The 22790-nt window shown below is 38.6% G+C and overlaps 1 protein-coding gene and 1 pseudogene across 1 annotated transcript; one reads left to right on the plus strand and one right to left on the minus strand.

Moving 5' to 3' along the window:
• Positions 1–4810: 4810 nt before the first annotated feature.
• Positions 4811–13998, minus strand: LOC125808560 (uncharacterized). Its single transcript, XM_049488242.1, has 6 exons — positions 13993–13998; positions 11494–11985; positions 10905–11160; positions 5238–5266; positions 5114–5119; positions 4811–4819 (listed from the first exon to the last, which is right to left on the minus strand). The coding sequence occupies exons 1-6, from the start codon at positions 13996–13998 to the stop codon at positions 4811–4813; spliced, it is 798 nt and encodes a 265-aa protein (XP_049344199.1).
• Positions 13999–21888: 7890 nt separating this feature from the next.
• Positions 21889–22290, plus strand: LOC125808552 (dirigent protein 17-like; annotated as a pseudogene).
• The last annotated feature ends 500 nt before the right edge of the window (positions 22291–22790 follow it).

The following is a 22790-nucleotide window of genomic DNA, read 5'->3' on the forward strand; positions in this document are numbered from 1 at the left end:
CTCACAATGCTTAATAATCATAGTCCAACCATCACAATTCAATAAACAACAAGTCTGAAGTATGTCACTCACAAGTATCAAGTAGATCAATCATAAGTATCAAGTAGATCAATCACAACTATCAGGTTCATCAAATCACAATAGTCAAGCGCTTGTCGAAACCATTTTCCATCGACACAATATCACTCACCGAAACTATTTTTCATCGGCTTTATATAATGTCACTTGCTGGAACCATTTCCCATCAGCATAATATCACTTACCGGAACCATTTTCCATCGGCACAATATCACTAACCGGAACCACTTACCATCAGCCGAAATCATTTCTCATCGACATAATTACCACATGTGTCATCACAATGTACATAAATCAATGCAAATAGGAAAATTCATACAATAAGAAAGAGACAATAAACTCAAGAAATTCAAGTCCACAGTGATGCCATCAAAGCATTTCATCAATCAACAAGTTAGGATCAACATCAAGGCAATTAGCAAAACACAACTATCAACACATTGCCTTTTTCATATTTTTGTATCTTGTGTCCCCCATGTTCGCGAAGCTTGGCCGTGTTCGCGGAGGGACCTGTGAGTGGGTTCCCACATTCACGGAAAGGCTCATGCATTCACGAAATGTCGGACCTCATTAAAGTTTGCATTTACAAATAAGGGTCCGCGTTTATGGAGGAGTCTGGACAGAATGTTTTCCAAGTTTTAGGGTTTCATCCCCATTTCTCCATTTTTAAGTTTTGGGAGCTTTGGTGTGGCGATTAGAACAAGGTTGTTTAGAAGAAATATTTGGGTAACAATTTTTAATCTTAAATATTCATTTACTCATTATTTTTTATGATTATAAGTGTTTAATCAAGGTTTTGAAATGATAAATTGGGGGTTTTCAAGAACTTGGATTTTTGAGGTATCAAGTGGCTCAAGTGATCTTTCTCCTTCATCATTTTATGAGCCTCTTAGAGGATTTTGAGAGGTAGCTACTTGTCATCTCAACTGTAATGACCTATTCCTGTCGTTATAGAAAAGCCAACGAGGAAATTTTTTGGGCCGAAAGACTTTTTCATAGTAACTTGGATTTTCCCAACCTTGTCTAGATTTGGACGGAATCGGAGCCATTAAAGTCTAGGGAAATCTGGTAGCGATTGGGCAATTTAATTATGACTTTTATTGCATGAGTAGATAGCTAAGACGTTAAGGTAATTGTACGACTTTACGGAATTGAATTCGGGTGAGTAGAACTCCCAAAATTTATCTTGGCGTGAATGGATAATTTCTGGGATTCGTTGGTTGAAAGTGTGTTGTGAAATGGGGGTATTGGAATTATTAATTGCTCACTGTTTCGTGCAAGTCTCTATAACAGGATTTCTACCACCAAGGCGGAGCCGCTGTAGCAAGGTGAGACCCTGTGGCGGGATAGACGCGACTTAAAGTCGGAATTAAACTCCAAAAATGTTTTATTCTGTAATTTTTGAACTTGAGAGCTAAGGAACGAACCCAGGAAACTTCTTGACAGTTTTCCACCTTTTTTGAGGCTAAAAATAAGGTTTTAACTCCCTGAATCCATTTTTCGATCCGTAGAACATAATCTAATGGGTAATTATCGATGTGAGAGGATTTTGATCTGGAATTTATGGTGGAAACAACCCTAATTTGGATATTGGGATCAAAGGTTTGATCTAGGGTTGATAAAATTGTTAGTAATTCGGGCAATTAGTTATTGTTTATTGATTACCATGTTATATTGATCGTTTGTAGACCAAGAACAAGCGGAATGAATCCGAAAAGGGAAGAATCAAGTTTCTTAGGGGATTCAAGCTTGTTTCGAGGTAGGTGGTGGTTGTGAATTCATGATTGTGTGATATATATATTTGTTCTTGCATCATTATAATGCATGCATATATGCGAATGTTGCATTATTTATCACACTAATTGTAAATGAGGATAGATGAATGATGTTTCCATGAAATCATGACTTGATTGTATGATTGTGAGAATATATTTGTGATTGTGATTGTGGCTTATTGAATGGATCGGGTGTTGCGTTCCGACATACTAACTTTGATCGGTTGCCACATTCCGACATAATTTTGGGATCGGTTACCATATTTTGGCATAAATATTGGATCAGGTAGCACGAACTGGTACACTAACAGTTTGGGTTTTGGTTCCATGAGAGGACCATTGACTTGACATAATTGTGTAACTGAGAAATATGAACTTGATCGTTATCCGTAAATGATATTGATATTGTATATGTTCGGTGTATGCATGTTTATTATGTTGTAATGGCTTATGTATGTTGCACACAGTGGGGTAGCCGTGTGATCCTACCAGTACACCGTGGTTGTGTACTGATATTGCACTTGCTCTTTCTTTGTTGAGTACAGGGCATCTTCAGGCGGTTATTGATAAACCTCGCTTAGAAGATCAGTGATAGTTCGAATTCAAGGGTAAGCCAGTTCTTTCGAAATGCCATGAGTTCTCTTTCTGTTTAAGTCCATATTTCGGACTTAGACTTTCTAGTTAGTTGTTAGTACATTATTTTGGGGTTGTAACCCTTCTTGTTTAGATTTATGGATCTTGTTAGAGTTTTGGTACGTTGACTTTCAGGTTCTAGGTGTTACTTCTGTATTTGTTTAGTTGTTAGACTATTGATTTGGAGTTCATGGGAATTCCCTATTTTTTTTCTTAGCATTTAACTTGCTTTCGTAACCTTAAAAACTTTAGTATTTTGATTAAGTTGGTTAGCTAATTAGTATTAATGGTTGATCTCCCACCGGAGGGTTAGTGTGGGTGTCAATCACGATGGTCTGGGTCGCCACAAAGTTGGTATCAGAGCCTAGGTTCGTTGATCTCGATGTACCAAAATGAGTCTAGTAGAGTCTTGTGGAACGGTACGGAGATGTCTGTACTTTTGTTCGAGAGGCTATAGGACTTTAGGAAATCTCTCTGTTTTCTCGTCTCCTTTCGTGCTAAAACTTAATTCCAATTGGTATTTGTCGATTCAAATTGGTATCTAACCTCCTTCACTCTTTTGTCCGTAGATGGTTAATACTAGATTCAACGACGTTGGTCCCGTAGCTCTCGTCAATGCTCCAGCTGAGGAATCTGTAGCGAGAGGTCGCGGTCGAGGAAGGGCAGCACTTACTAGGGATGGAGCACCGGTTGGAGATGCTCCCAGAAATGAGACCCCTCCTGCGCATCATGAAGAGATAGAGGAGAACATAGAGGTTGAGGATGAGGATAAGGATAATGTTGGGCAAGAGGAAGAGGTGCAGGCTGAGAATATAGGTATTCCTCCTTTGGACCCTGTGTTAGCTCAACAGATCATGTCATTCTTGAAAGGGTTGGTTGGTCCTGGAGTGCTTCCTTCTGTTCAAGCAACTCAAGCTCTTGCCAATCCCCTTAATGCTATCACTGTGCCCAAGGTGGGTGGAAATGAAGGTAATGATGCTTTCTTCCGTCCTTTATTGGGTCATGTTATGACTGGTAATGAGCATGAGATATTGACTAAGTTCTTGAAGTTGAAACCGCCTGTGTTCCTTGGTTCTGAGAGTGAGGATGCATATGAGCTCATCCTGGATTGCTATGAGAGGCTTCATAAGTTGGGAATTGTCCATCAGTATGGGGTTGCGTTCGTGACTTTTCAACTGCAAGGTGAGGACTAAGCAGTTGTGGAGAGCTTATGTGGAATGCAGATCTTCAGTTTTACCTTCACTTACTTGGACCCAATTTCATGCTCTGTGTTTAGAGAAATATATGCCTAGGACCTTGAGAGATCGCAAGAAGGATGAGTTCATGGCTTTGGAGCAAGGTCGTATGTCTGTGGCTGCTTATGAGGCCAAGTTCCATGCCTTGTCTAGATATTCTACTCAACTGGTGACTACTTAGGAAGAGAGTATATGTTTATTTATTAAGGGACTAAATTCTGAGTTGTAAGTATTATCTGTTCATATGACCTCTGCAGGGAAAAGCTTTAATGAAGTGACAGACTTTGTGAAGAAAGTGGAGGGGGTGAGGCGAGACGGTCAGGCCAAGGCATTGGCTAAGAAAGCCAAAAATTCAGGCAACTTTCAAGGGTCTTACTCTAGAGGTTCAAGGAGGACAACACTGGCAGCCCGACCAATTTAGTCCGTTATGCCCGCTTCTACAGGTAATTACTCTAGAACTCCACCTCAGAATTTGTTTCAGGATAGACAGGTAGCCAAACCTTCGGCGGGCAGCATGCTATATTTTGATCGTACTTGCTACAATTGTAGAGAACCTGGGTATATGAGGAGAGATTGTCCCCACCCGCTCATGTCGGATTTCGTGCATCAGCAGTCTAGGGCAGTGGTACCCACGGGAAATGGTAATAATGGTCGAAGATGTCCACAAGGTGGGCGAGGAGGTAATCAGTGAGGTCATGAGGGTAGAGGAAATGGTAATGTAGGCAAAGTACAGTGCAGCCAGGCAGGTAAATAGCTCGTCAAGATGTTAGGGCTCAATGTTATGCCTTTCCGGGCAAGAGTGAGGCAGAGGCGTTTGACGCAGTGATCAGAGGTACTATTCTTGTATGTGATCGGATGTCTAATGTGTTATTTGATCTGGGTTCCACTTGTTCTTATGTATTAGTACGATTTGCCTAAAAATTTGCAATGATTTGTGATATACTTGATGCCTCCATCCATGTTTCTACCCTAGTTGGAAAGTTTGTCATAGTCACCTATGTCTACCATTGCTGGCCCCAAGCGAACCCTTGGCCTGGCTTACTTAACTTCGTGGAAGACAATATTCATATCTGTAATGATGAATGACATTTAACTGAACTGAATAATAAGATAACTGAGAAAGTTAAAGATTAAACATTCAACTTGGACAAAAGTGGCAACCCAAGTCTTGACAATAAGAATTGATGATGAAAAGACTCAAATGACTAACATTTGACTGTCTATGAAGCCTCTAATAACAACTGAGATGGATGATGAGACAGACCCCACAACATCCTAATAAACTAAACTAGAAAGCAATGAAATGGATCCTCCGGAAAGCAAGGAGGCTCACCAGCAGACTCTGAACTGCTCACTGGATCACCGATGCATCAAAATGTCGATCCTAGTTACCTGTGTCTGCATCATAAAATGATGCAGGCCAACTGGCATCAGTACATTGAACGTACGAGTATGCGAATTGGAATGCTAAAACAACAAAGGCTAGAAAGAATCAGAAAGAAACTGAAGAACTTACCTGGCTCAACTCAACTGAACTTAACCTGACTGAACTCATTTCAATATAAAGCAATTTAAAACAAGTGCAATATAAACAAAAGCTATTTAAAAACACTATTTTAACTCTGTGTGTATGCAAAGATACAAATGACTCTGAGATGTATGTAAAAAAAATACAAAAAACTGATGTATATAAAAATACAATAACTTGTGTGGGAGTTTCTCTAACCGACAACCATCACATAGGAGCTATAATGATGATACAACGATCTACCTCACGCTGGCAACGCATCCTATACCCAGATAAATGTATAGAACCTGAACTGCCTAATGGATCCACTAGTCTATTGCGAAAATGATTCATCTGAAAAGTATGACCCTTTTCTACCCATGGTGGCTACATGGTTCTATGGTGACGTGTGTTATCTAAACTCATGCTCGTCCCCAATTTGGTGCTCAATACTACTCCCAAAATACACTGGCTCTTATGTTTTAAAAACATACTTCTTCTGTGATTTGAGATTAGTGCTCAAAAACTTAGCTCAAAGGCTATCATGGAAATCAAAGTTTCCCCTCTTGCTTCATTAAGAAAGCGATTACTTTTTCTGAAAACTGGCCCGAAGGCTCTTTGGATATCTCAATTTCCGTTCTTATTTAAATGTGAAATCATTTTAAATCTCTTTGGGAATACTTAGTCCCCATATACTTTTGAAGAAATGAATTTCAAGTTTACTCTTTGCTTAACTTAAAGCTTGAGCCTTCAAACGAAGGTAAAACGTTTGTTAAAGACTCTTGAAAGCTTTAAAAAACTTTGCTTTGACTTGCTTCTTAACTTCTAGACTTTGACTCTTAGCTTCTATGACTTTGATCCTAACTTTCCTCGAATTGGATTATGAATTCAAGGTTCATGATCTCATGTTGATGGATGATTTCATGATGTTTAGATGTACCTTAGAGTGTTAGAATCAACTAGGAAACATAGGTACATCACTTAGGAACTAGTACGAAAAGGTGGGGGAAGAATGGGGAGAACTGGCGTCCTTGGCGCTCTGAAAGGTGCGGGGCGCCAACCCTCAAATTTCAGAGGACCAGCTGGGGTGCGCTGGCTGGCGCGTCGCCCCAAAGGGTGAACTTCAGAGCCCCTTTTGGGGTGCGATGGCTGGCGTGACTCCCCACCCCCTTCCATAGGTTTTTGACGACTTTTCTTCTCCGTTTTTCAACTCTATACCTCAATGGTTCTTTCCACAAACACTTAGAATCATTTATACCTCCATTATACATCATATTCTACTCGAAAAACTCAACCAAAACATGAATCAATATCAAGAAAACTCCAACAACTCAACCTAAAAGAATTCTAACAAATATCATCAAGAACTCAAGGAATTTACTTTCAAATCAAACATATTTCGCTGAATTGAATCATGATTGGCATGTGGGCGAAGTAACCCATTGCTATGCGATCTCACATACCTTGTAGGGATCACCCCCGATGAATTCCACAAGTTAAACTTAGACGATCTTGGCGGTTCCTGATTTCTCTTCTCCTTTCTCCTATTTTCTCTTTTCTCCAAGCCCTAGCATGAATTCTAATTTTTCTAAACTGACCAAAAACTAGTTTTACCCCAATAAATCTTCTAAGAACGAATTAGAATAATTAGGTAAGGAAAAGACTAAATCGCCCTTCAAAAATCCGGATTAGACTTTTTTAAATCCAACAACCCAACTTCCAAAGGGGATAACTTGCTCATACGAACTCGGAATCGCGCAAACTCAGCATCGTTGGAAAGATCATTCCAAGAGCTTTCCAACCATATCTGAAACTACACCTAGCTTCTCCTGAGCTAGGATTTATGGCCGTTTGAAGTTGACCAAAACTCATTTTTTTTCTAACTTGACAATTTCCAGATTTTCATTCTTTCCCAAAATGACTATTTCAACTTCTTAGCTTCTTCCTAGTTATTTCAAATTACGAGATGTTACAATATCTCCCCCTTGGAAACATTCTTCCTCGATTGAGATTACTCTTACTAGGCTAAGAGTGTTACATCAAGTTCAAACACCCAACAAGCAATTGCAAACAAACAACATGCTCACTCATAATTTAAAGAGTACTAAGAAGAGAATTAGTACCTTGGTCTGCATTTTCTCCGAACTCAAAGAAATGTGGATATCTCTTCTTCATATCCTCTTCGGCTTCCGAAGTAGCTTCTTCAACAAATTGAATCATCCAAAGGACTTTGACTGATGCAACCTCTTTTGTCCTCAACTTGCGAACTTGGCGATCTAGAATTTGAACTGGAATCTCCTCATAAGATAAGCCATTCTTGATCTCAATACTTTCAGTTGGTATGATCAATGAAGGATCGTCCATGCACTTCTTCAACATAGAGATGTGAAACACCGGATGAACCGCAGCTAACTCTTGTGGTAGCTCCAACTCATAAGCTACATTGCCCATCCTTTTGGATATTCGATAAGGCCCAATATACTGGGGACTAAGTTTCCCCTTTCTACCAAACCTCATAACACCCTTCATGGGTGAAACCTTTAGATATACCCAATCATCTACTTCCAACTATAACGCCCTTTTCCTAACATCAGTGTAGGATTTCTGACGACTCTGTGCCATTTTCAACCTCTCTTGAATCACTTTAACCTTCTCCATAGCTTGGTGGACTAAATCTGGTCCTATCAACCCTGCTTTACCAACTTCAAACCATCCAATATGAGATCTGCATCTTCTCCCATAAAGAGCTTCATAAGGAGCCATTTGGATGCTAGAGTGGTAATTGTTGTTGTAAGCAAACTCAATGAGAGGCAGGTGATCATCCCAATTACCCTTGAAATCAATCACGCAAGCCCTCAACATATCCTCTAAGGTCTGAATAGTGCTTTCTGCTTGCCCATCAGTCTGAGGATGAAAAGCAGTACTTAAGTTCACTTTTGAACCCAAGCCTTTCTGAAAAGATTTCCAGAACTGTGTAGTAAATTGTGCACCTCTATCTGAAATAATGCAGACTGGAACCCCATGAAGTCTTACCACCTCCGAAATATATAACTTGGCATAATCCTCTGCTGAATGGGTAATCCTTACCGGTAAAAAGTGCGCTGATTTTGTCATTCTGTCGACAATCACCCAAATAGAATCATGTTGTATGCGAGACCTTGACAAGCCTGTGATGAAATCCATATTTATCATCTCCCACTTCCATTTCGGAAGTTCTATATTTTGAGCCAAACCACCGGGACTTTGGTGTTCTACTTTCACTTGTTGGAAATTTGGACACTTAACAACAAACTCTGCAATGCCCTTCTTCATGCCATTCCACCAATACACTTCTCTAAAATAACGATACATCTTTGTGGAACCCGGATGAATGGAATATCTGGAGCTATGAACCTCCTCCATGATCCTCTCTTGGAGTCCATCCACCATTGGTACGCACAATCTACCTTGATATCTCAATACACCATCTCCCCCTTGTTCAAAAGCTAGTACTCTTTGCTTGTGAACATTTGCCTTTAAGTCTAGCAAAATGGGATCTCGAGCTTGCTTTTCTTTCACTTCTGACACTAGTGATGATTTAGCCCCATTCATCACCACCATTTCTCATTATGTGGAATCCATAAGGCAGACTCCTAAGAGTGCAAGTCTATGCACATCCTTAGCTAAATCTCTCTTTTCTTCCTCAACATGGGCGGTACTACCCATAGATAACCTGCCTAAAGCATCGGCAACCACATTAGCCTTACCTGGGTGGTAAAGAATACTCATGTCGTAATTCTTGAGTAATTCTAACCACCTCCTTTGTCTGAGATTAAGCTCTTTCTCCGTGAACACATATTGAAGGATCTTATGATCAATGAATATATCAATATGAACACCATACAAATAATGATGTCATATCTTCAAAGTGAATATTACAACAGCCAAATCTACGTCATGGGTTGGGTAGTTCTTTTCATGAACTTTCAACTGTCTGGAGGCATAACCTATAATTTTGCCATTCTGCATTAAAACACAACCCAAGCCAACCCTAGATGCATCGCAATACACCACAAATCCTTGAGTACCTTCTGGTAAGGTTAACACTGGGACAGTAGTCAACCTCTTTTTCAATTCCTGAAAGCTTTTCTCACAAGCTTTAGACCATTGAAATTTTACTATTTTCTGAGTCAACTTTGTCAACAGTGAAGAAATGGACGAGAAACCCTCTACAAACCTTCTATAATAGCCAGCCAAACCCAAGAAACTCCTAATATCAGTTGGGGATGTGGGTCTAGGACAATTCTGCACTGCCTCAATTTTCTGAGTATCAACTTTAATTCCCTCTCCAGACATAATATGGCCTAAGAATGCCATAGACTCAAGCCAAAACTCACACTTAGAGAACTTGGCATACATCTCCTTATCTTTCAAAGTCTGAAAAACTATTCTGAGATGACTAGCATAAACTTCTTCATTCCTTGAATAGATTAGTATGTCATCAATGAAGACGATAACAAACATATATAAATACGGTTTGAAGACTCTATTCATAAGGTCCATGAACGCTGCAGGTGCATTGGTCAAACTGAATGACATGACCTTAAACTTATAATGACCATAATAGGTCCTAAATGCTGTCTTGGGAATATCACATTCCCTTACTCTCAATTGGTGGTAGGCTGATTTGAGGTCAATTTTTGAAAAACATGAAGCACCCTGAAGTTGATCGAAAAGATCATCAATTCTCAGAAGCGGATACTTATGCTTGATGGCAACCTTGTTCAACTGAGACCAGAGCGCCCCAAGGTGACCATCTTTCTTTCTCACAAATAAGACCAGAGCGCCCCAAGGTGAGACGCTTGGTCGAATAAAGCCCTTATCTAAAAGATCTTTCAACTGCTCCTTCAACTTTTTCAACTCTGCTGGTGCCATTCTATATGGCAGAATAGATATCGGACGAGTATCTGGAAGAAGATCTATACCGAAGTCTATCTCTCTCTCAGGAGGGACTTCCGGAAGATTATCTGGAAAGGCTTCTGGAAACTCTTTTACTACTGCAACTGACTGAATAAGAGATATCTCAACACTCGAGTCATTAACTTGGACTAAGTGATAGACACACCCTTTAGAAACTAACTTCCTTGCCTTAAGGTACGAAATGAAAAGACCCTTAGGCACTGCTGAACTGTTTTTCCACTCTAAGACTGGCTCATTTGGAAACTGAAACTTGACTACTCGAGTTCTATAATCAACTGAAGCATAATAGGCATGAAGCCAGTCCATGCGAACAATGACCTCAAAATCTACCATGTCTAACTCAATTAAATCAGCCATGGTATTCTTGTGATTGACGGAAATGAGACAATCACGATAGACTCCTCTGCTAGAATAGACTCACCAACAGGTGTAGAGACACTGAATGGTTCTCTAAGTTGCTCAGGAATAACATCAAATTCATAGCAACATATGGAGTTACAAAAGATAAACTCGCTCCTTGATCTAGCAAGGCATATAGAGTAAAGTCAAAGACTTGAATCATACCAGTGACGACATCTGGCGAATCCTCTTGCTCTTGGCGACTACTGATAGCATATAAGAGGTTTGTTCCTCCGCTAGTACCGGAAGTAGCCCCTCTATGTGCAATTATGTCTGGTGGAGCAACTGATGAAGAGTGGGCTCTATTGCCCCCATTACCTTTTCCCTGCTTGCTCTTTGGACACTCTCGCATGAAATGCCCAGTCTGGCCACACATGAAACAACCAGTGGAGCCCTCACGACACACACCTGAATGGTTCCTACCACACTTGGCACAGACAGAAGGCTTACTAACCCCTTGCACCACACTCCCCTGAGAATAGGCAGGCTTAGCCCTAGAATTCTGACCATAGTACTCACCCTTGTTCTTAGGTGTAGGTGCACTAGCATATGATGGAACATGTTCCTTTTGTTTCTGTTGGAAAGATGATCGGTTGGCATTACTCTTCTGCTGCCTGGACTCGTTCCTTGTCTTAGCCCTCCTGTTCTTGAACTCCTCTCTATCTCTCAGCTTCTCTTCCTCTACCAGCTGCACATAGACCATCAACCTTGAAATGTCCATGTCCCCAATAAGCATTTCTACCCGACCCTCTTTGCTTGATAGACGACACAACCCAGCAACAAACAAGCTCATTCTACTTCTCATGTCCTTAACCATTTTCGGAGCATAACAGGATAGTTGGGTGAACTTCAACCCATACTCATTAACACTCAGAGAATCCTACTTAAGTGTGAAGAACTCACGTACCTTAGCCTCTTTCAGTTCGCGGGGTAAGAAACACCCCAAGAAAGCCTCTTCAAAACATGCCCAACTCTCAGGTGGTGCATCTTCATCTCTACCCCATTTCCACTGATCAAACCAAGTCCTAGCATCATTCTTCATCTGATATGCAGCTAACTCAATTCTCTCAGTATCAACAACATGCATCACATCGAATACCTTTTTCAGTTCCTCAGTGAAGTTCTGTGGATCCTCAGTAGTTCTTGAACCAGTGAAACTTGGGGGATTCATCCTCAAGAACTCACAAATCCATGAAGTGTCAGCCTCTCCCTGTCGAGCTCCTCCTTGCTGCCCAACTTTATTGGCCACAACTTGACTGAGCATTCTTACAGCCTCACGGAACTCAACATTTGTCACTTCTCCTTGTGGTTGCACTTCAGGTGCATTGGGTAACTTTTGTTCCTCAACATTGCGTCTAGCAGGATGACCTCTGATAGCTCTTCGTGGAGGTATGATTATCTGAAACACGCGCAAGCACGAATTAGAGGGAAACTTTTAGAGATTAAACTCTAACGCACGAAATGAGTGTGAAGGAAGTGAAGAAATTCCTATATGTTGCAGCCTCCTAATTATAGATGTGGCACGCTTCACACCGATAACTAGGACTCTATAGACACGACTTCATAGACTCCCTAGGACTCTTGAACTTGGCTCTGATACCAAGTTTGTCACGCCCCGAGCCTACACCCTGGATGTGGCCGGCATTCGAAGACCATTGCTGGCCCCAAGCGAACCCTTGACCTGGCTTACTTAACTCAGCGAAAGACAATATTCATATCTATAATAATCAATGACATTTAACTGAATTGAATAATAAGATAACTGAGAATGTTAAAGATTAAATATTCAACTTGGACAAAAGTGGCAACCCAAGTCTTGACAATAAGAATTGATGATGAAAGGAATTAAAGGACTAGCATCTGACTGTCTATGAAGCCTTTAATAACAACTGACATGGATGTTGAGATAGATCCCATAACATCCTAATAAACTAAACTAGAAAGCAATGAAATGGATCCTCTGGAAAGCAAGGAGGCTCACCAACAGACTCTGAACTACTCACTGGATCAACGATGCGTCGGAATGCCGATCCTAGTTACCTGTGTCTGCATCATAAGACGATGCAGGCCAACTGGCATCAATACATTGAATGTACTAGTATGCGAGTTGGAATGCTAAAACAACAAAGGCTAGAAAGAATCAAAAAGAAACTGAAGAACTTACCTGGCTCAACTTAACTCAACCTGACTGAACTCATTTTAATAAAAAGCAATTTAAAACAAGTGCAATATAAAGAAAAACTATTTAAAAACATTATTTTAACTCTATGTGAATGCAAAGATATCAATGACTCGGAAATGTATGTAAAAATTCAATAAACTGATATATATATAAAATACAATAACTTCTTTGGGAGTTTTTCTAACTGACAACCATCACATAAAAACTATAATGATGATACAACGATCTACCCCACGCTGCTAACACATCCTATATCCGGCCAAAGGTATAGAACCTGAACTGCCTAATGGATCCACTAGTCTATTGCGAAAAAGATTCATCTAAAAAGTATGACCCTTTTCTACCCACGGTGGCTACATGGTTCTATGGTGACATGAGTTATCTAAACTCACGCTCGCCCCCAATTCGGTGCTCAATACTACTCCCAAAATACACTGGCTCTTATGTTTTAAAAACATACTTCTTCTGTGATTTGAGATTAGTGTTCAAAAACTTAGCTCAAAGGCTATCTTGGAAATCAAAGTTTCCCATCTTGCTTCATTTAGAAAGTGATTACTTTTTTTGAAAACTGGCCCGAAGGATCTTTGGAAATCTAAGTTTTCGTTCTTATTTAAGTGTGAAAACATTTTAAATCTCCTTGGAAATACTTAGTCCCCATATACTTTAGAAGAAATGAAATTCAAGTTAACTCTTTTCTTAACTTAAAGCTTGAGCCTTAAAACGAAGGTAAAGCGTTTGTTAAAGACACTTGAAAACTTTAAGAAACTTTGCTTTGACTTTCTTCTTAACTTCTAGACTTTGACTCTTAGCTTCTATGACTTTGATCTTAACTTTCCTCGAATTGGATTATGGATACAATGTTCATGATCTCATGTTTATGGATGATTTCTTGATGTTTGGATGTACTTTAGAGTGCTAGAATCAACTAGGAAACATAGGTACATCACTTAGGTAGTAGTACAAAAATGTGGGGGAAGAATGGGGAGAACTGGCGTCCCTGGCGCTCTAAGAGGCGTGGGGCGCCAGCCCTTAAGCTTCAGAGGACCAGCTGGGGTGCGCTTGCTAGTGTGTCGCCCCAAGGGGTGAACTTCAGTGCCCCTTTTGGGGTGCGTTGGCTGGCGCGACTCCCCACCCCATTCCCTAGGTTTTTGATGATTTTTCTTCTCCATATTTCAACTCTAAACTTCAATGGTTCTTTCCCCAAACACTTAGAATCACTTATACCTCCATTATAAATCAGATTCTACTCGAAAAACTCAACCAAAACATGAATCAATCTCAAGAAAACTCCAGCAACTCAACCCGCAAGAATTCAAACAAATATCATCAAGAACTCAAGGAATTTACTTTCAAATCAAACATATTTCGCTGAATTGAATCATGATTGGCGTGTGGGCGAAGTAACCCAACGCTATGTGATCTCACATACCATGTAGGGATCACCCCCGACGAATTCCACAAGTTAAACTTAGACGATCTTGGCGGTTCTTGATTTCTGTTCTCCTTTCTCCTTTTCTCTCTTTTCTCCAAGTCCTAGCGTGAATTCTAATTTTTCTAAACTGACCAAAAACTGGTTTTATCCCAATAAATCTCCTAAGAAGGAATTATAATAATTAGGTAAGGAAAAGACTAAATCGCCCTTCAAAAATCCGGATTAGACTTTCCTAAATCCAACAACCCAACTTCCAAAGGGGATAACTTACTCATATGAACTCGGAATTGCAAAAACTTAGCGGCGTTGGAAAGATAATTTCAAGAGATTTCCAACCATATCTGGAACTACACCTAACTTCTCCTGAGCTAGGAGTTATGGCCGTTTGAAGTTGACCAAAAACTCATTTTTTTTCTAACTTGACAAAATTTCCAAATTTTCATTCTTTCCAAAAATGACTATTTCAACTTCTTAGCTTCTTCCTAGTTATTTCAAATTGTGAGATGTTACAGGGCTGATTTGGTGATTTTGGTAGATGACTGACTTTGACATAATCTTAGGCATGACTTGGTTGTCCCCCTATTATGTTGTGTATAATTGTAATACTATGTCTGTGACTCTAGAAATTTCGGGAAGGGAAAAAGTAGAGTGGGAAGGGGTGTACAAGCCTAAGCAACCTAAGATCATATCCACCATACGGGCTAGAAAATTGGTAGGGCAGGGTGTTTAGTTTATTTGGCTCATATTCAGGATGTGGAGGTTGAGTCTCCATCTATTGAGTCTATTCATGTGGTGTCTGAATTTAGAGAAGTGATTCCTACGGATTTGCCTGGTATGCCTCCGGATAGAGATATAGATTTCTGTATTGATTTGGAACCTGGTACCCGCCCCATTTCTATCCCTCCAAATCGCATAGCCCCGACAGAGTTAAGAGAGCTTAAGGATCAAATCCAAGAGCTTCTTGATAAAAGATTTATCCATCCTAGTGGTTCCCCATGTGGTGCCCCAATTTTGTTTGTTAAGAAAAAAGATGGTAATATGAGGATGAGTATAATTATCGGCAATTGAATAAGGTTACCATTCGAAACAAGTACCCTTTGCCTCAGATAGATGATCTTTTTGACCAATTGTAAGGTGCATCAGTCTTCTCTAAAATTGATCTAAGGTCTGGTTACCATCAATTAAAAATTAGGCCTAAGGATGTGCCCAAGACGATGTTTAGAACCCGCTATGGACACTATGAGTTCCTAGTTATGTCTTTTGGTTTGACTAATGCACCTGCAGCTTTCATGAGTTTGATGAATGGGGTGTTCAAGCCATTTCTTGACTTAATTCTTATAGTCTTTATTGATGACATTTTGGTCTATTCAAAAAGTGAGGAAGAGCATGCCGACCATCTTCTTATTGTTATGGGTGTTCTTGGGAAACAAAGGTTGTATGCGAAATTTCCTAAGTGCAAATTTTGGTTGACTTCGGTTGCATTTTTGGGACATGTAGTTTCAAAAGAATGGGTAATGGTAGATCCTCAAAAGATTGAGGCGGTTAAGAATTGGAGTTGGCCTAGCTCTATGACAGAAGTTAGGAGTTTTGTGGGCTCGCTAGCTATTATCGTTGATTTGTAAAGAACTTTGCTTCTATTGCCACTCACTTGACAAATTTGACCAAAAAGGAGATACCATTTGAATGGACTGAAAAAATGTGAGGAGAGCTTCCAAAAGCTCAAGACTTTCTTGACCATCGCACCTATTCTAGCATTACCGTTTAAGGGTAAAGATTTTATTATTTATTGTGATGCTTCACATTATGGTTTGGGTGCTATGATGATGTAGGATAAAAATTTTATAGCTTATGCATCGCGTCAATTGAAGGTGCATGAGAGGAATTATCCAACACATGATTTGGAGTTGGCAGCGGTAGTGTTCGCTCTTAAGATCTGGCGGCATTATCTCTATGGGGTCAAGTGTGAAGTGTTTACTAATCATCGTAGTTTTATGCATGTGTTCACTCAAAAGGATCTGAATTTGAGACAACGAAGGTGGATGGAGTTACTCAAAGATTATGATGTGACCATTCAATACCATCCGGGTAAGGCAAATGTGGTGGCAGACGCTTTGTCAAAAATTGGTGAGTATGGGTAGTTTAGCTGATATTTTCGATTTTCCATTATAAAATTTGAAGTTATAAGAAAGTGGTAAGGCACAAGAGACCAGTCTTGATGCAGAATGTGTGCTCAGTTTTAAGGGAAAGATTTGTGTTCCTCGAGTTGATGACTTGATTCAGAAATTGTTGACAGAATCCCATGGCTAGCGATATTCTATTCATCTGGGTGTGACCAAGATGTACCGAGACTTGAAGAGAATTTATTGGTGGTCGGGCATGAAAAGGATATAGCGGAGTTTGTGGCAAAGTGTCAAAATTGCCAATAAGTAAAATATGAACATCAAAGGCCTAGAAGTTTGCTTCAGAGAATGCTAATTCCGGAATGGAAGTAGGACAGGATAGCCATGGATTTTGTGGTTGGTCTTCCCAAGACTTTGGGGAAGTTTGATTCTATTTGGGTAGTGGTTGGCAGATTGACTAAGTCAGCTTATTCTGGGAAGAATATATTATAATGCTGAACAATTAGCTATGGTGTATGTGAAAGAGCTAGTGAGGTTGCATGGGGTTCCCCTCTCTATCATCTCAGACCGTGGTACCCAATTCACATCCAAGTTTTGGAGGAAATTACATGATGAATTGGGCACACAACTCACTTTTAGTATAGCCTTCCATCCACAGACGGATGGGAAATCAGAGAGGACTATTAAAGTGTTAGAAGACATATTCAGGGCATGTGCGATTGATTTTGGAGGGCCTTGGGATAAGTTCTTACCTTTGTGTGAGTTCTCCTATAATAATAGTTACCACTCCAGCATAGATATGGCACCATTTGAGGCACTTTTTGGGAGAGGATATAGATCACCCATAGGGTGGTTCGAGGCTGGAGATGTGAAACCTTTAGGAGCTGATTTAGTAAATGATGTTCAAGATAAGGTGAGAAGTATTCAAGCCCAAAGTAGACATAAAAAGTATGTAGACCATAAGGTAAGAGATAGGAATTTCAGACTGGTGAGAATGTTCTTCTTAAGGTATCACCTATGAAAGGGGTGATGAGATTTGGCAAGAAGGGCAAGCTAAGTCCGCGATACATTGGTCCCTTTGAGGTTCTTGAATATGTAGGGCCAGTGGCTTATAGATTGGCTTTACCTCCTCATCTATCTGGAGTTCATCCGGTATTCCATGTGTCCATGTGTTGAAGAGATATCATGGTGACGGGGATTACATCATTAAATGGGACTCAATCGTGTTAGACAAAGATCTCCAATATGAGGAGGAACCGGTTGAAATTCTTGATCGTTATGTGTGTAAGTTAGGACCAAGGAGATTAAGTCTGTGAAGGTTCAATGGAAGAATCTTCCAGTTGAGGAAGCTACTTGGGAAACCGAGAAGGACATGCGAGACAAGTATCCCCAATTGTTCGTCGATTCAGGTAGTACTCAATTCTTTCTTTAGCCTGTTTTTCCTAAGTTTGTCACTCAGGGACGAGTGATGGGTAAATTGGTATCTATTATAACGACATGTTCATGTCGTTATAGAAAAGCCAACGGGGAAAATTTTTGGGCTGAAAAACTTTTTCGTAGTAACTTGGATTTTCCCAACCTAGTCCAGATTTGGATGGAATCGGAGTCATTAAAGTCTAGGGAAATATGGTAGCTATTGGGTGATTTAATTATGGTTTTAATTACATGAGTAGATAGCTAAGACGATAAGGAACCCGTACGACTTTACAGAATTGAATTCGGGTGAGTAGAACTCCCAAAACTGATCTTGGCGTGAACGGGTAATTTCTGAGTGTCGTTGGTTGAAGGTGTGTTGTGAAATAGGGGTATTGGAATTATTAAAATTTCTCACTGTTCTGTGCAAGCCGCTATAGCGGGATTTCTGCCGCTGTAGTGGGGTGAGACAGTTGTGGTGGGACAGACGCAACTTAAAGTCGAAAATAAACCCCAAAAACATTTTATTCTGCAATTTTCGAACTTGAGAGCTAAGGAACGAACCCAGGAAACTTCTTGACAGTTTTCCACCATTCTTGAGGCTAAATATAAGGTTTTAACTCCCCGAGTCCATTTTTCGATTCGTAGAACGTAATCTAATAGGTAATTATCGATGGGGGAGGGTTTTGATCTGGAATTTATGGTGGAAACAACCCTAATTTGGATATTGGGATCAAGGGTTTGATCTAGGGTGGATAAAATTGTTAGTAATTCGGGAAATTAGTTATTGTTTATTGATTCCCATGTTATATTGATCGTTTGTAGATCAAGAACAAACAGAATGAATTTGGAAAGGGAAGAATCAAGTTTCTTAGGGGATTCAAGCTTGTTTCGAGGTAGGCGATAGTTGTGATTTCTTGATTGTGTGATATATGTTTGTTCTTGCTTCATTATGATGCATGTATGTATGCAAATGTTGCATTATTGATCACACTAGTTGTAAATGGGGATAAATGAATGATGTTTCCATGAAATCATGACTTGATTGTATGATTATGAGAATATACTTGTGATTGTGATTGTGATTGTGGCTTGTTGAATGGATCAGGTGTTGCGTTCTGACACACTAACTTGGATTTGTTGCCACGTTCCGGCATAATTATGGGATCTATTGCCACGTTTCGACATAAACATTGGATCGGGTATCACGAACCGGTACACTAATAGTTTGGGTTTCGGTTCCATGAGAGGACCATTGACTTGACATAACTGTATAACTGAGAATTATAAACTTGATCGTTATTCGTAAATGATAATGATATTGTATATGTTTGGTGTATGCATGTTTATTATGTTGTAATGGCTTATGTATGTTGCACTTAGTGGGATAGTCTCGTGATCCTACCAGTACACTATGGTTGTGTACTGATACTACAGTTGCTCTTTCTTTGCTGAGTACAAGGCATCTTCAGGCGGCTATTGACAGACCTCGCTTAGAAGATCAGTGATCGTTCGAATTCAAGAGTGAGCCAGTTCTTTCGGGCTGCCATGAGTTCTCTTTCTGTTTAAGTCCACATTTCGGACTTAGACTTTCTAGTTAGTTGTTAGTACATTAGTTTGGAGTTGTAACCCTTCTTGTTTAGATTTATGGATCTTGTTGGAGTTTTGGTACGTTGACTTTCAGGTTCTAGGTGTTACTTCCGCATTTGTTTAGTTGTTAGACTATTGATTTGGAGTTCATGGGAACTCCCTATTTCTTTCCTTAGAATTTAACTTGCTTCTATAACCTTAAATGCTTTAGTATTTTGATTAAGTTGGTTAGCTAATTAGTATTAATGGTTGATCTCCCACCGGAGGGTTAGTGTGGTTGCCAATCACGGGGGTCTGGGTCATGACACCAGCGGGCCCTCTTGTTCCTTACTTTATGTTTTGTTCTATTCGAGAAAGAATGAAATGAGATTTGTGTTTATCTTTCAATCCCTTATTTTATGAATTGAGGCTTTTACACGTGACAATCAGATTTTGGTGGTATTTGAAATTGGTTAAGATTTCCAGACTTATGCTATTGTTGATTTATTTTCCATATTTTTTCGTATTTTTGGGTATGAGGCTGACTTGTTTTGGTGGGATTAGACAAGTGTCATCACGTTCAATTTTGGGTCATGACATTATAATACCACAACTTTAATTAATTTGATAATTTTCTACAGTATCACTCACCTTTATTAATCACAATTTAAATCTTTGTTGTTGAGTCTATATATATATGTTTGACAAATTTTGATATTATAATTTACATAAATAATTTCTTGCATAAATATAATCATTTTTAATTAATCTAAATAAAGAAAAGTATTTGAAATTTGTATCCTTTACACACACACACATATATATATATTATTATCATTTACTTTATGGATCAAATCATGACCGTCAATCAATCTCATTTAACGGTCTACATAAATCCTAGACTAAGAAATCTATACCTTCTCTAAATCCCAATTTTCTCTTCATTTCACACTACATAATGTTATTTCCACCTCTCTAAACAACCCTAAAGGAACCTAGCCACCGCCCCAATCAACTCCATTAATAGATTTCTCTCTCTCTCTCCCTCTTCATATATGAAATATTACATACCTCGAGCTTTGATTGTAGACTTCGGCTTAGCGAATCCCTCAATTCTCACCCAAATTTAACTCAAATCATAAGATATCACCATCGCATCTAAATATTTTGGGGTATGTTTTTCTCTTTGTTGTCTTCTCCTTCATTGTTTCAAATCAATCAGTCATCTTCCTCTTAAGAAGATATATTTGGATTCAAACTTCTAGTTTAGCTATAAATACATGGTATTGTTTGTTATTTTTGCTCAGAGGTTTTTATTTTTTTTTAAAAGAGAGTGAATTGTTTAATGAGTTGGAGATCATTTATACCATAAAGAAGTCAGGGAAGTATAAATTTTATAACAATCACACTTATATTATGAATAAAAAGAGTGGAAGAAAGTGTAGCTTTAGAAAATCTGATATTCTTATATATCTGATATCTCGGAAGGGACCTCATATAGGGGCTTTTGAGGTAAAAAATTAGGTACAAGATTAGTACATAGTTGAGTGTTGTGTTTATGCATTTCAATAGTATTAGCACTATTCTCGTAGTTTCTTTCCCTTCAATTTTGACAATACCGATTGTTCTTTGCTTTTGTTATCACATTATCGTAAAGTTGCAACTATTTATTTTTGTAAATGTTAATTGATGATTTTGTTATTATTTGTTATGATTGCTTTGCATCTTTATGCCATTTTTATCATGTCTTTGTTATGAGTTACTTGAGCCAATGGTCTTTTAGAAACAACCTCTCTACCTCCATGAGTTAGGGTAAAGTATGCTTACTCCTACCCTATCCATACCCCACCTAGTACAAAGTGAACTTGATAGTAAAAGAAATAATATTTAATACTATAATTTTGTCAATGAGTTTAGATTTCTTGTGAATAACTACAATATTACGTATCTTGCCTACTATAATAGTATTGTTTCTCCATATTTTCTCTTGTTTTGGTAATGATACAACGTTTAATGAGGTAAAGTTATGAATTTTCTTTTCACTTACTGTGTGACTTATGTAGTTCAGTGTTTCTCTCGAATTTGCAATTAAATAAGAATGATAAAGAGAAAAGAATTAGAAATGTAATTTCACCTTTAAATCTTTTTTTTCTTGATTAAGAAGAAACTATTATCATTAATTTTATTTTTGGTATTTTTCACACAAATATGTAACACATGTCAAATGTGTGCATAATTTTATTTTTATATAAAAGCAAAATACAAGAAATTATTTTCTAATCAATTAATTAATCTGCAAGGTCATTGGAGAGTGTAATTATTATATTCAACTAGTTATATACTTGCCAAAGTTGCTCAGAATCTAGCATATTGATGATAGTGTTTTAAAATGTTGAGTAGTTCTTTTTTTCCCTATAGTTTTTCCTAGAAAACATCTGAATTACAAATATTACCAAGTGTTGAGACTATTGTTTTCATAGTAATTGATGTTTGGATCAAAATTTTGGTTATTTGTTAGTGAGAAGCTCAATTGTATAACAAAAAATTGCTCATCTATTCATAGGGTTGATTAGAAGAACTGCTGGAATGGATTTTTCAGGCAAAGAAAATGACGTGGATGGGTGTTTATCACCTGGAGTGTTTGAGATACCTGGAGAGCCGGCTGTTGTTATTAATGGGTTGCCTCCCATTTCTTCAAATTATGACTCCTTTTTACCCTACCCAGTAGTTACTGATATAGAATCACATAAGAATATTGGTTTTGGTTAATTGTTTGAAGGAAGACAAGTTTGCAAGTTATTTGGGGACAAGTATTACAATGGAAAAGTTACTAAATTTGATGCGGAAACTGGTTGGTTCATGGTGAAGTATAAAGATAGAGACGAAGAATATCTTGAGTGGCATGAGTTGGAAGAAGTTCTTCAGCCATTGGACATTAATATTCCATTGGAAGAAGTAGTTACCAAGATCATTAAGAAAAAGCACTAATCTTGTAGTTTGTCTCCCTTCAATTCTGACAATACCTGTTGTTTTTTGCTTTTGTTATCACATTATTTTAAAGTTACAACTATTTCTTGTTTTTAATATTATTTGATGATTTTGTTATCATTTGTTATGATTGCTTTGTATCTTTATGTCATTTTTATCATGTCTTTGTTATGAGTTACTTGAGCCAATGGTCTTTTGGAAACAACCTCTCTACCTCCATGAGTTAGGGTAAAGTATGCTGACACCTACCCTACCCATACCCCACCTAGTACAAAGTGAACTTGGTGTAAAAATTTAATACTGATAATTTTATTAACGAGTTTAGCTTTCTTGTGAATAACTGCAGTGTTATGTATCTTGTGACTATAATAGTATTGTTTCTCCATATTTTCTCTTCTTTTGGTAATGATACAATGTGTAATGAGGTAAAATTATGAATTTTCTTTTCATTTACTAAATGGCTTTGGTAGTTCAGGGCTTCTCTCAAATTTGCAAGTAAA

The sequence above is a fragment of the Solanum verrucosum genome, unplaced genomic scaffold (genome assembly GCF_900185275.1).
Source record: "Solanum verrucosum unplaced genomic scaffold, falcon-dt-bn FXZP01000160.1, whole genome shotgun sequence".
Taxonomy (NCBI): domain Eukaryota; kingdom Viridiplantae; phylum Streptophyta; class Magnoliopsida; order Solanales; family Solanaceae; genus Solanum; species Solanum verrucosum.

Excerpts from the sequence above, each read along its gene's own strand:
- LOC125808560 (XM_049488242.1), bottom strand. Across the intron at positions 11,161-11,493 it reads GCGAACTGAAAGAGGCTAAG|AAACAAAAGGAACATGTTCC; the intron begins GTACGTGAGTTC and ends TCTTTCCAACAG. Across the intron at positions 5,267-10,904 it reads AAAGAGCAAGCAGGGAAAAG|TCAGGTTAAGTTCAGTTGAG; the intron begins GTAATGGGGGCA and ends AAATGAGTTCAG.